This window comes from Sapajus apella, unplaced genomic scaffold (assembly GCF_009761245.1).
Source record: "Sapajus apella isolate SASKATOON/1434 unplaced genomic scaffold, GSC_monkey_1.0 scaffold121, whole genome shotgun sequence".
NCBI lineage: Eukaryota > Metazoa > Chordata > Mammalia > Primates > Cebidae > Sapajus > Sapajus apella.
Window position 1 is genome coordinate 3,201,130 of NW_022437061.1, and position 14,980 is coordinate 3,216,109.

At 37.2% G+C, this 14,980-nt stretch overlaps 1 protein-coding gene across 2 annotated transcripts in view; it reads right to left on the minus strand.

The window, feature by feature from the left end:
* The window catches only part of CDKL2 (cyclin dependent kinase like 2), a 50,358-nt gene that overhangs the window by 24,024 nt on the left and 11,354 nt on the right, over positions 1-14,980 (minus strand). The window contains exons 3-7 of one of the 2 annotated variants that reach the window (XM_032261021.1): positions 12,651-12,845; positions 7,220-7,398; positions 5,864-5,976; positions 4,682-4,821; positions 2,058-2,146 (exon numbers count right to left, since the gene is read on the minus strand). In XM_032261021.1, coding sequence (XP_032116912.1) covers positions 2,058-2,146; positions 4,682-4,821; positions 5,864-5,976; positions 7,220-7,398; positions 12,651-12,845 — 716 coding nt within the window. The remainder of the gene's footprint in view (positions 1-2,057; positions 2,147-4,681; positions 4,822-5,863; positions 5,977-7,219; positions 7,399-12,650; positions 12,846-14,980) is intronic. The other variant, XM_032261022.1, reaches the window with a different exon arrangement.

The following is a 14,980-nucleotide window of genomic DNA, read 5'->3' on the forward strand; positions in this document are numbered from 1 at the left end:
ACCAAGCAGAAGAAAGGATTCCCTGTTCAATAAATGGTGTTGGGAAAGCTGGCTAGCCATGTGCAGAAAGCAGAAACTGGACCCCTTCCTGACACCTTACACTAAAATTAACTCCAGATAGATTAAAGACTTAAACATAAGACCTAACACCATAGAAACCCTAGAAGAAAATCTAGGCAAAACCATTCAGGACATAGGTGTAGGCAAGGACTTCATGACCAAAACACCGAAAGCATTGACAACAAAGGCCAAAATAGACAAATGGGACCTAATCAAACTCCACAGCTTCTGCACGGCAAAAGAAACAATCATTAGAGTGAATTGGCAACCAACAGAATGGGAAAAAAATTTTGTAGTTTACCCATCTGACAAAGGGCTGATATCCAGAATTTACAAAGAACTAAAACAGATTTACAAGAAAAAAACTAACAAGCCCATTCAAAAGTGGGCAAAGGATATGAACAGGCACTTTACAAAAGAAGACATACATGCGGCCAACAAACATATGAAAAAATGCTCATCATCACTGGTCATCAAGAAATGCAAATCAAAACTACATTGAGATACCATCTCACGCCAGTTAGAATGGCGATCATTAAAAAATCTGGAGACAACAGATGCTGGAGAGGATGTGGAGAAATAGGAACACTTTTACACTGTTGGTGGGAGTGTAAATTAGTTCAACCATTGTGGAAGACAGTGTGGTGATTCCTCAAGGACCTAGAAATAGAAATTCCATTTGACCCAGCAATCCCATTACTGGGTATATATCCAAAGGATTACAAATCGTTCTACTATAAGGACACGTGCACACGAATGTTCATTGCAGCACTGTTTACAATAGCAAAGACCTGGAACCAACCCAAATGCCCATCACGATAGACTGGACAGGGAAAATGTGGCACATATACACCATGGAATATTATGCAGCCATCAAAAATGATGAGTTTGGGTCCTTTGTAGGGACATGGATGAACCTGGAAACCATCATTCTCAGTAAACTGACAGAAGAGCAGAAGACCAAACACCACATGTTCTCACTCATAGGTGGGTGTTGAACAATGAGAACACATGGACACAGGGAGGGGAGCACTACACACTGGGATCAGTTGGGGGGAAATAGGGGAGGGATGGTGGGGGGTGGGGAGCTGGGGAGAGATAGCAAGGGGAGAAATGCCAGATGTAGGTGATGGGGAGGAAGGCAGCAAATCACACTGCCACGTGTGTGCCGATGCAACAATTTTGCATGTTCTTCACATGTACCCCAAAACCTAAAATGCAATAAAATAAATAAATGGGGAAAAAAAGGCAAGACAGACAAATGGATTTTATTTTAACAAAGGAAGAAAAACTCAGATTCCACAACACAACCAGCCTTTAAGAAACTACAACTGTCGTTTTGTTATAGAACCAAAGAATACCCACAATTATCTTAAAAGGCTATTAAAATATTCTATTTCCAACTACATATTTATGTGAGGCCAGAGTTTCTTCATATACTTCCACAAAAACAACATATCACAACTAATTGAATACAGAAGCAAACGGGAAAACCTAGCTATCTTTTATTAAGCTACGTGTTAATGCCACTCATCTCACTACTTTGTTTTGTCAGCTGCACTGTTGCCAGCAGCTTGAGCAGCACAGAAGACCATGACAGCAACTCTGGCACCCACAGGTTTGGCACATCAAGGTCTCCAGCACACCAGCAGTGTCAGCAGTATCAAAGGACTTGGTGTGGTATGAATTGGGCAGCAACAGGAGATGGCACCTTTGTAACTGCATTGGCATCTAAGATAATGGCATCACACAGTTGGAAGCAACATAGAAATCAGTGAACTGACTGGTAGATGTCACCACAGGGAGACAGAAAGAAGAGCGCAAAGTGACTGCTTCTTGAAAACCAAGAGCACTAATTTAGTAAATGCAGGAGACCACCCCTAGGAACTGCATGTAGGTAGGAACAGAAATAAGAGAAATGCTGTTTGTGACTACTGTGGAAAACTTACTTTAACCCTAGGTTGGTATGATCTGAAAAACATGGGTTAGTACTATACCTCTCAGCAAATCCATCCATTTGAAAGAAATCATGGTATAAGAGCTCAGCACAGAAGGGCCTTTTGTCAGGGTCAATATGTAAGCATTTCTGAAAAATTAAAAACACTTAGAGTTCATATCAAAGAAAAACTACCTACGTTTAAACTTACAAATATATTTTTAAAATGCCTCTTTATAGTCAACGATTTTTTTTAAGACAGGGTCTCACTCTGTCGCCCAGGCTGGAATGCAGTGGTGCAATTACGGCTTAACCTCAGCCTTGACCTCTCCAGGCTCAGGTGATCCTTTCACCTCAGTCTCGAATAGCTGGGACCACAGGTTCACACCACCAAGCCCAGTTAATTTTTGTATTTTTTGTAAGACAGGGCTTCCCCATGTTGCCCAAGCTAGTCTCAAATTCCTGGGCTCAAGCTATCCCCCCTCCTCAGCTTCCAAAAGGCTGGGATTACCAGCGAGATCCACCACGCTTGGGTGCCAATGAATTTTAAACTATAGTCAAGGATAAAGATTAATCACAAATCTAGGCAGTGACCATCAATGGTTGCTAGTATCATAAAAAGAAAGACCACCAAACATTCAGTGTCTCTACACAGAAATACACAAACCTCCTGTGAAGTAGTGTTACCAAAAAATCAACATGATTCTGATCAAGCTCTAACTCTACTGTGAGTTTATAAGAAAAACAGGACACAGAGAAACATGTATACTGCATTATGTAGAAAATTCTAAGGACAAACAACCTACTTTCTTCAACAAATAAATTACAACATTTAAACAAAAAAGAAAGAGATGAAGAGAAGCTTATAAATAAAGTTTTAAAAACATATTGACCAATGGTAATCTATAGACTTCATTTAGATCCTAATTCAATGTATAAAGTGAAATTTTGTGAAAATTAATGAAACTTTAAATATCAGTAAGATATTTTATGACAGTAAAAAATTATTTGGAATTTTTAAACTTAAGGTTATTATAGAATGGAAGAGAGAGGATTTACCCTGTGCTTATAACTATGCTAGATGCTTTACGAAATTATTTTATTTTATTGCAAAGTCTTGTTCTGATTCATTAAAACTCTTAAAATGCCAGTAAAAAGAGATGGGACTCAATAAGTATCTTTAAGTGAACAAGAAAAGTTCTCTGTACAACTGTGCTACTTATAAGAAAAATATGATGTCTGGGATTTGCTTCAAAATACTCCAAAAAAAAAAAAAGTTGAAGAGAGTGTGGATAAATTAAACAATATTATCAAAAGCTTGATAATTGTTGAAACTAGATGATGAGTACATAAAGGTTCATTATAAAACTATTCTATTTTCTGTTTGAAATTTTCCAAAATAAAATGTTTTAAAAGTTTTATATGGTTCTACTTGAGGTACACAAGTTGGACAATAGTTTTACCTTTATTCCCTTTATATCTCCTTACAGAGAGATCACAAAGCTTATACCAATTAAAAAATATTTCCATCTGTTAGAAGATTATGTAAAAAACTGGAAATGTATTATTCTAAGAACTTGTTATCATTAATTATAAGCTTACTAAACTTCATGAGTTAAAGAATTTAAAAACATACTAGTGCAGAGAAGGCAGAAAAAAAGAAAAAAAAATTAAAAAACAAAAAAAAAATTGGGTAAATGTGATATCTTAGTGTTTCAGAGGTAGGTATTTTAACAATACTTTAAACAATCTTAGCTAATGAGAATTTTTTGAGCTAATAATTCCAAAACTGTCAACTCTTAGAGTTGATTCTCACTTGATAGAGTGAGAATCTCTTCAACATCTTCCTTAATCAAATACAACAAAAAAGTATTGGTCATTTGTAGACTGGCTGCAGCAAATCCAGTGGTTAAGCAAAAACTCCTTTGACAATACCATACAGATCATGATTCTATGCCCTACATTTTCATATTTTCCTACTTCTCTATCCTTTTTTTTTTTTTCTATTCTTTTCTCTTTTTTTTTGAGACAGAATTTCACTCTGTCACCCAGGATAGAGTGCAGTGGCGCGATCTCAGCTCACTGTAACTTCTGCCTCCTGGGTTCACGTGATTCTCCTGTCTCAGCATCCCAAGCAGCTAGGATTACAGGTGCACGCCACCACGCCCAGATAATCTTTTTGTATTTTCAGTAGACACAGGGTTTCACCATGTTGGCCAGGCTGGTCTCGAACTCCCGACCTCAGGTAATTTGCCTGCCTTAGCCTCCCAAAGTGCTGGGATTACAGGCATGAGCCACTGTGTCTGGGCTCTTTTTATTTTCTTATCCTACTTTTATTTTATTTTCCATTTACACAAGGTTTGCATTTTAAATGTTAAAAGTTAAAATCATGCAGTATTTTTAGGTTTTTAATATGTTTTTCAATGAGGATGTTTTCACATTTACAAAATGCTAGATAACACTAAATGGTTTCTTACTGAGTTTTAGAACAGGTAAAATTTTCAGTCCTTTTTCTCTGAAGTTACCCCCATCAAATTATTTAAATTCTTTCTAAATGTATAAAAATTAAAATCATTAGAGGAAATTGTTGACCTAAAAGATCAACTAGACAAGAAAAAAAGAAAAAACAAGTCTCAATAGTGTATACATTCCCTGTCAGAAAGTATAAACAAAAAATATGATTACCTTTGCTAAATCTATCACCACTTCGGAGAGCTTAGGATAGCGTCTTTCAAGAGGTATTCTTTCCTTGATTTCAGGCAACCTTACTCCAGCAAATACAGGATTTTTATAAAAAAGCTCCTGATGTCGTGGAATTAGATTACCTGGAAGTGAAAACAGCACATATCTCTGTTATTATACAACTTGGTAGAAGTGGTAAAGAGACAGGAGGTTTGAAATAGAGGAAATAGCGGAACACAGTTTATGGAGTTTGGGCTCTCCCAGCATGCAAAATTGACTAAAGGCGGTACACAGCAGTATTAAGGAGTGTAGGAAAAGGACAAGTAAAGAACATTTTATAACCTTCCAGAGATAAGTACCAGCACTTTGTTTCTAACTACAAAGCATAAAGTGCTGAACAAAACAATAAAAACATTAATAGTCATATGGACAGGATCTAATCTAGATAAATCAGTTCTACCCCTTTAAGAATTTAATATTTGGTCAACTGATTTTGTGCTTATATTAAGGTCAGATTTGAGCACTTCATCTTTTTTCTCAACTTTAGTATCTAGTTGAATGTAAAATACATCTGAAAATTCCACTGTAAGAAGCCATTGTACTGCTTATTGAATTTCTAATTTGAAAACTTCAAATCAAATAGTTAAATAGTTATTTCCAAGCTCCATCCTCAAATTTGAAGTTGATATTTCAACAAACGTCAGATTTTCACAGTCCAGCTTTGAAATTCTGTCAAAAGCACTAACAGCAAAAGTCCAAATCTGAGGCAAGATTAAGCAACCTTGGAAATCTCTGTGTCTCTCCTCTTGAATATGAAAGTAGGGAAAGTAGTTATATTACACCAAATGCTCACTAACTCAAAAATAATAAATGATCATTGCATCCTCTCTATATGTAATTAACTATATGTAAAAGTGCAGAGAAACGCACAACCTCTGCTCTTTTCCTCTCTGTTGAGGGAAAAGGGGAGGTGAGTGTGATTAAGAACATGCATCAGATAGACCAATGCCAGACTGATGGGAAAAAATAAATTAAAACACACACACAATTTTTCTATGTGCTCCCTATCTTCACTTAAACTGTATATAATCTTTAATGTAACAGCTTAAAATATCACAAACACACACACACAAACAAATGCACAGAAAAATCTCTAAAATTTAAAATGCAGATGTGTAATCTTACCTAAACACATCATAATATGATATAGCTGATCAATATCAGAATCTCCAGGAAATAGGGGTTCCCCCATGAACATTTCAGTTACCAGACAACCAATGGCCCACACATCAACAGCCCTGAAAAAAAAGCAATGTGGTGTAAAATCTGCCATCCTAATATGCTCCAAAACCCAAAACTTTTTAAGCACTGAGGTGAGCTCAAAGGAAATGTCAACTGGAGCATTTCAGATTTCAAATTTTTGGGTTTGGGATGCTCCACTGATATAATGCAAATATCCCAAATAAAATAAAATAAAATAAAAATAAAAACACCCCCTGAAATCTGCAACACTTCTGGTCCCAAGCATTTAGGATAAGGAATACTCAACCTATAGTAACCCTTAAATTACCCATGAAAAGATATTTCCCTATTAAAGTTCTAACTCCCAATTTTGCATAAGTGAGCTTTCTAGAAACTTCAATCATGTGACATAAAAGGAAGCTTCCTGAAAAGCCAGAACTGTTATTATGTATACTTTATTCTGGAAATAAAATTCTCAGGCTCCATTTAGAGCCTATTCATTCTTTGTTTACACATAACTCTAGCAAGCTGGACCAATCTATGCTATGCCATAGCATACCGAAAACAGCATACCAGAAAGAGGAGGTGATTGCTAAGGATAAATACAGTCACAATGAAGAGAACTGAGGGCTGATAGGGATAAAAATTTTAAAACTATCTTACAAATCAGTTATAAAAATTCAAAGAATATGCAAGCATCATTTGGCATAGGAACAACTATCTTAAAATGCTTAAGGTTATTGCTGAATTATAAAATGGCACAAAAATTCTAACATTAGCAAAATGAGAACTCAGAGTAATCAATAAAAGAACAATATTTAGTGTACTCTGAAAACAGAAATTATAGAAAATATTTTAGAAAGATTTCTATCAAAAACAGTAAAAGTTACAATCCTTTCTTCTTTGAAGAATTCCCTTGTGAAGACAAATTATGTTTTAAAAACATTTTACTTAATTATATTTCTGCCCCCACCTTTGCTTACTCCATCTTGCCCTGTTTCAACAATGTCATATTTAACCAACCAATGTTAACCTCTCTTTACAAGTGACAAATATATCTATTTCTGACGCACTGTATAAAATAGACCACTTAATTTCCACACCTTTAAAATAAGTATACTTGTTTCACAAGAATGTTTAACGGGGAAGCACCAAAAATGATTACAAACCACCTTATATAGTTCCCTAAACTCTAGCCTTCCTATCAGTATTACAAGGATCATTTATTATATAACAAACATTCCACTGTAGCAAGAAGCAAGAGTTAAAATCTACTCCTCCCCATCATTGCCGTCTTACTTGCCATACTTGACGTCACCAACCAATAGTTCTGGAGCTCTGTACCACCGGGTTGCCACATAATCAGTATAAGCCTCCCCAGGAGCTTCCAATTTACGTGCAAATCCAAAATCACATAGCTTGACAATGCCAGACTGGGAGACTAATATATTCTCTGGCTTTATATCTCTGTGTATGATCTAAGACAAGAAGCAGAGTGTGACAGATGTTAAATAAAATTAATTATTTTGGGGCACCTGCGATGTGCAGGGCATTGCATTTTGTCACTATAAAGAATACAAACAAAAGCATAGAAAGTAAATAACCTAGGACCTAGTTGGGCAAGAAAGAACATTTATACTTGAAATTTTATTTAAACAATGAAAAATATTTGATTAAAATATATTTTTTCAAATTACTAAATCAACTGTTCGATTAATGACTGCTCTCAAAACTAAGAGAGTAAAGCTATCATTGAAGCTGGGGCAGTCAGGGAAAATTTTTATGAAAGGGTGGGCTCTAACACAGGCCTTTAATACTAAGTATGATCTAGATAAATAAAGAAAAAGAAGGACAATCTAAGTGAATGTGACAAAGAGAGCAAGAATGGAAATGGGAATAGATAAGAGATTGTGGGAAAATGTTTTTTTCTAGAGTACAGTTGTAGGAAGTGGAGAAGAAATATCTTAGCTGCCAGACTAGGAAGTGTGGCAAGTCCCTGAGAACTCATGGAAGTGACAATGTGGTATTTAAAGATGATGTTGACCATAAATGAGCTAAATCAGAGAGAAAGAAGAGACGCAGGAAGCAGAGCAGTGGGACCAGTATGAGGTGATAAGGGCCTAAACTAGGCTGGTATTCAGAGGAATGGGAAGGAGGAGTTACAGTTCGGAAATACATTAAATCAAGAATCAATAGACTGGGCACAGTGGCTCATGCCTGTAATCCCAGCACTTTGGGAGGCCAAGGTGGGCAGATCATTTGAGGTCCGGAGTTCGAGACCAGCCTGACCAACCTGGTGAAACCCTGTCTCTACTAAAATACAAATAATTAGCTGGGTGTGGTGGTGCATGGCTGTAATTCCAGCTACTTGGGAGGCTGAAGCAGGAGAATTTCTTGAATCGGGGAAGCAGAGGTTGCAATGAGCCGAGATCACACCACTGCCCTCCAGCCTGGAAGACAGAGTGACAGTCCATTTCAAAAATAAATAAATAAATAAAATAGAATTTAGAAGGAGTCTTAGATATTTTGTTTGAACCTGCTAATTCAAAAGAATGGTGGTTCCATTTTCAAAAATAGAAAAGTCTAGAGAAAGTTAGTTTTAATGGAATAATTAGTTTTAATCATATGGACTTTTGAGTGGAATGCTGAGCACTCAAGTATAGACATTCATCAGGCAATTAGAAATGTAAAGAGTAAACAAAAACGTCAGTGGTTAAGATTTCTGAAGGAGATATTGGAAGAATAAAACTGGATACTGGTATTTGGATAACATTTAAAAATCTACAGTTAAGCAAAAGACATTATCAGGCCTAATTATCTAATGTAAGCGAATTGTATTTTGAAAAGATAGATTTGTTTTAAAGTCTTTTAGAAGACCAGCATCCTAAGTGGCAATCTACCATTGCCGAGCATGTTGTACAGGCTACCAACTTTTATTACCCTCGATATCAATGGTGAGGACATAGGTCCAGGCTCAAACCACCTGTGCTGTGGTAGAAGGAGCTAAAATGCAAGTGAAGAGACCTGGGTCTGGTCACTGGTTTTCAGTACAGCCTGAGACAACTCAATCTTTCTAGGTCTATCTTCTCATCCCACAAATGAGGGGGCTACAGTGCCTGATCATCATGTTACTTCCCAACTAATACCTTATTACTTACGGTAACAACAATAGATCCTAAGTATAACCAAGGTGATATGAGTAGAATTTTCCCTAAAACCCTTCGGTGCAGGCTGGGGTAGCCAGAGAAAGTATTTTGAAAAGGGTAGGCTCTCACATGGGTCTTTAATACTAGGTATAACCTAAATAATTTATAATACCTAGTAATTTCAGTAAAAAAGTTGTTTGGAGTTCTACAAACCTCATAATGCTCTATACTATTTGGATCAAACTTGAATTGACATCAACCTTAAATTTGTTGTTAAATATATTATTCAGTCTGGCTCACAAAAAGATTAAAACAGTATTTATATTTTTAAAAATTCAAGTGTTGGCCAGGTGTGGTGGCTCACACCTGTCATCCCAGTACTTTGCAAGGCTGAGGCAGGCAGATCACGACGTCAGACATTCTAGACCAACCTGGCCAACATGGTGAAACCCCATCTCTACTAAAAATACAAAAAAATTTGCTGGGCACGGTGGTGCGTGCCTGTAGTCCCAGCTACTCAGGAGGCTGAGGCAGGAGAATCGCTTGAACTTGGGAGGCGGAGGTTGCAGTGAGCCAAGATCACACCACTGCACTCCAGCCTGGGTGACAAAGCGAGCCTCCATCTCAAAAAAAAAAATTCAGGTGCTCACATATATAGATAAATATAAAAATGAATAATATATTTGAGAATAAATGTTTTCATTTTCTTAAAGTCTGGCATCTCATCCATATGTGTACATATATGTGTTTATATGTATGTATGTATGTATGTGTGTGTTTATTTATTCCAACCCTTACCATTATTATCTGTCTGCATTAAGAAGAGAAATGCTAACTGCCCAGAAAACCAAACCTAAAAAATATCTTTAATAATAGCAATAATAGCTAACACTTGAACACTTATGTGTCAGGCACTATTCTAAGTGTTTTTCATGTTTTAACTTATTTTATTCTCACAATAACCCTATGGATAGATGCTATTATTATCTCCATTTAACTGGAGGCTGGGAGTAAAGACTGGAGAAGAGGTACTAGGGTTTGAGAAGAAAGAGGGTAAGAAATCATAATCTAGAAGAGTTTAAGAGTAAATGGAGGAGGTGGGGTGCAATGGCTCACGCCTGTAATCCCAGCACTTTGGGAGGCTGAGGCAGGCGGATCATGAGGTCAGGAGTTCAAGACCAGCCTGAGCAACATGGTGAAACTCCATCTCTGCTAAAAATACAAAAATTAGCCAAGCGTGGTGATGGGCACCTGTAATCCCAGCTATTCAGGAGGCTGAGCAAGAGAATTGCTTGAACCAGGGAGGCAGAGGTTGCAGTGAGCCGAGATCACAGCACTGCACTCCAGCCTGGGTGACAGAGCGAGACTCCCTCTCCAAAAAAATAAAAAAAAAAAAAAAAAAGAGTAAATGGACTAGAAAAAAAGTAGTATGACTACCAGGCAACCTTAATAACACTAATACTGCCTTGAGACAAGTGTTCATAAATTATAGTGAGATCAGTTCTCCACCCATAAAAATTCACATTTTCCATAAAGAGATATGTAAATGCTCTGAAGCTTAGCAGGGAACCACTGGATTTTACAATCTCTTTTCTTTTTTCTTTTTCTTTTTTTTTTGGGACAGAGTCTCACTGTGCTGCCCAGGCTTGAGGGCAGTGGTGCCATCTCAGCTCACTGCAACCTCTGCCTCCTGGGTACAAGCAATTCACCTGCCTCAGCCTCCCAAGTAGCTGGGATTACAGGCAACTGCCACCATGCTTGGTTAATTTTTTGTATTTTTAGTAGAGATGTGGTTTCACCATGTTGGCCAGGCTGGTTTCTAACTTCTGACCTCAAGTGATCCACCCATCTTGGCTCCCAAAGGGCTAGGATTACAGGCGTGAGCCATCATGCCCAGCATAAAATCTCTTTCCTTAAAGACAGAATGGCACTCATGTCAGCAGTACTTGACTCTAAACTGCCTAGATGTATCTGTACATCTAAAGGTAGAATGTGTTATTAAACATGGGTTGATTCATCAGGAAAGTATAAAAATAAAGGGAAACAGAAGCAATATAAGCAGAACACATTCAAATGCGCTTCTACAGGGAGAGAGACAATGATTCTTTTTGCTTGCTGGTTCCACTGGCAAGCCTCTCCTTAGTACAGAGATGAATGTAGGGCATTCAGCCACCTAACTTCAAGTATTACAGACACATTGGGAAGATATCATCATTTTTATGAAGAAGGATGAATCAATATCTTTTAAATTGATACCATTAAGTATTTGATTCACTAACACCTCATGCTGATCTGATTTCTTGCAAAAACCAACATTATTATTATTCTGTTTTATATATATTTCTTCCCTGTAACAATTATCTCTTTTTGCAATTTAGTAAACTGGCATTCAGACTCCTGGGTTTGGTCAATGTGAGTCTGCCCTAAGAGACAGACAGAGTCTCAAAATTACATTTCTCAAAATAGATTTTCTGAGCCTGGATCATTCCAAAGTTTCCAGGAGGCCACTATGGGAGGCCTCCTAAAAAGGGCAGTGTTTTTCCCAGTAGAAACTAAGTATCTGCCTCTACTGAGCAATTTTTCTAACACACACACACACACACACACGTAAACTTCACACTATAACTCAATGACATAATAAAACTACACAATAAAAGATAGTTTAAAAATTAAAGACAGTGAATACTAATAACAACAAAAAATAAATATATCCATTTAGGTGGCAGGTATGTAAAATGATTTTTTCTTTCTTCATAATTATCTTTAGTTTTCAATTATTCTACCATTAACATTTATTACTTTTATAATCACAAAAAAATGACATTTAAAATATTTTGTAAAACTGGCAAAATCTATGTGCTGAGTTATTCATTTATACTTTATAGGTATCACTCATCTTGGAGGTGCTTTTATATGATATTCAAAGGATATAAAATTATTGTGACAGACTACAGGGTAAGGGTAGAAATTTTCATATATTTACACTTTGTAATTAGGCAAGATTAATTAATCTATACATTTGTCAAAATTCATCACTTGGCATTTGTGCATTTCACTTAGTAAATGTGATCTGCACATGTACCCCAGAACCTAAAGTACAAGAAAAAAAGAAAAAAAGAACAGAAAACAGGGCTAGGAGCGGTGGCTCATGCCTGTAATCCCAACACTTTGGGAGGCTGAGGCAGGCAGATCACGAGGTCAAAAGTTTGAGACAGGCATGGCCAACATGATGAAATCCCATGTCTACTAAAAACACAAAAATTAGCTGGGCGTGGTGGCCCATGTCTGTAATCCCAGCTACTTGGTAAGCTAAAGCAGGAGAATTGCTTAACCTGGGAGGCGGAGGTTGCAGTGAGCCGGGATTAACCTTCGCCTCAGCGCGGGCGACAGAGCAAGACTCCGTCTTGGAAAAAAAGAAAATAAATATGTAACTCCAATTAATGAGATGTATAGATGAAGTATTAGTGTTAAAGTGTACTAACGTCTACAACTTATTTCCAAATGCATAAATCAATAAGACAGATTAAATGATTAATGAATGAATAACTATGTGATAAAGCAAATTATTTAAACCCAATACTTACATTGTGACTGTGACAAAATCCAATTCCATTAATAATCTGAAACAAATACTTTTGAACTACTTGGTAGTCTAGTCCATTTGGAAAGAGCTCTAAGTCATCAAGAATTGTGTGGTCAACAAATTCAAAAATTAGGTACCATCGTTTTTTCTTCTTATACACTTCCAAGAGATTCACCAAATTTTCATGCCTCAGTTGCTATTATAAAAAAATGCAAAACAGCTGTTATAAAAAATGCAAAATAATTTATATAAGATCAAATTATTAGCAATTAATTATAATTTAAAATAGATCTTAGCATAAAAAAACAAATAAAATGCATATACAGTATAAATTGCAAAAGCATATTCTGGTTTTTAAACTACAATTGAGAGACTATATTGGTCCTTTCTCCTCTCAGAGAACAAAATAAAGCCAATAAGATAAAGAAGTGTAACTCCATCTTTGATGAAACTAAGAGGGATCTATGACCCCTACTCACAACAGGGATGGGACTACCAAATGTAATCAAGGTCAAACAGGAATATAGGAAGACACCAAAATATCATCTGTGGCTACAAAGCTAGCAGAGTAAGAGTTCACACTTTGTAATTAGGCAAGAGAACACAAAAGCCAGTGACATACCCTGAAAAGACAAAAACGTCCTTCTTTAATATAATGAAAATAAGGCTCATAGGCAGCAGTGAAAACATCCCTAGAACTGAATGGCACCAAGAAACAGCAGGGGAGAAGGGCCGGATAAGGAATCACACAGAAACAAATTTGCCAGAAACAATCTCTCAGTGGGGCAGAGTAGAAGGCAAAACAATTCATTATGAACAAACCTGCAACTGCACGTTTTAGAGAAATTAAAGCTAATAGAATTCAATCCCACACTCAGGCATATGTGATAACAAACACTATTGTGAATTATGGTAAATTCCTGCTAGCCTAGAACAAAGTCATGGCCTCTCCCCCAAATGAACCTCCTACAAATAGTCCTCCAACGACTCACACTTTTATTATAAGAAACAATCAAAGAGGAACCAGTCAAGGATCTATTCAAAGATGTGAGAAATGAGGAAGAAATAAGAAATAAATACAAATGGTAGATTAACACTCACTAGAAAAAAAAATGTTGCCACCTTTAGAGGGAAAGAAACCACTGGAATACAGAATACAGCTCTCAAAATGCTCAAGAAAATCAAGTATGATCCAGGAATTTTATACTCAATCAAATTGTCATTCAAGTAAAAGACAACATGAGTATTGAATCCATTTAATGCAGGACTAAATCTTATACAAATGTGGCCATACAAAGTAGAAAGTGAACATTTTAAATGCAACAATGCACAAATGATATAGAATATGTAAACAAGATATGTATAAGCCAGGTGCAGTGGCTCACACCTGTAATCCCAGTGACTTGGGAGGACAAAGCAAGAGAATAGCTTGAGGCCAGGAATTTGAGACCAGCCTGGGCATAGTGAGATCTCATCTCTACAAAACTTTAAAAATTAGCCTTATGTGGTTGGGCATACTTCTAGTCCCAGCTACTTGGGAGGCTGATGTGGGAGGATCACTTGATCACAGGAGTTGGAGGCTGCAATGAGTGTGGTGAGCTATGATCATGCCACTGCACCTCAGCCTGGGCAACAGAGCAAGATCCTATCTTGAAACAAAATGAAAAAACAAAACACTAAAGTAATAAGATATCTTCTAAGATCAGATGGTAGGTGATGGTAGGTGAGTGGGAGAGAAAAGGAAATAGAAATATAATAATTACTTTACAAATAAGTAACTGTTATATAACACTATAGTTATAAAGGTAAACAATATGGCTAGGCATGGTAGCTCATGCCTGTAATCCCAGCGCTTTGGGAGGCCAAAGTGAAGGGATAGCTTGAGGCCAGGAGTTGGAGGCTACAGTAAGCTGTGATCATACCACTGCATTCCAGCCTGGGTGACAGAGTGAGACTCTGTCTCTTAAAAAATTAAAAAATACACTGTGGGAGGCCGAGGCGGGTGGATCACGAGGTCAAGAGATCGAGACCGGGCCGGGCGCGGTGGCTCAAGCCTGTAATCCCAGCACTTTGGGAGGCCTAGGCGGGTGGATCACGAGGTCAAGAGATAGAGACCATCCTGGTCAACATGGTGAAACCCCGTCTCTACTAAAAACTACAAAAACTTAGCTGGGCATGGTGGCACGTGTCTGTAATCCCAGCTACTCAGGAGGCTGAGGCAGGAGAATTGCCTGAACCCAGGAGGCGGAGGTTGCGGTGAGCCGAGATCGCGCCATTGCACTCCAGCCTGGGTAACGAGAGCGAAACTCCGTCTCAAAAAAAAAAAAAAAA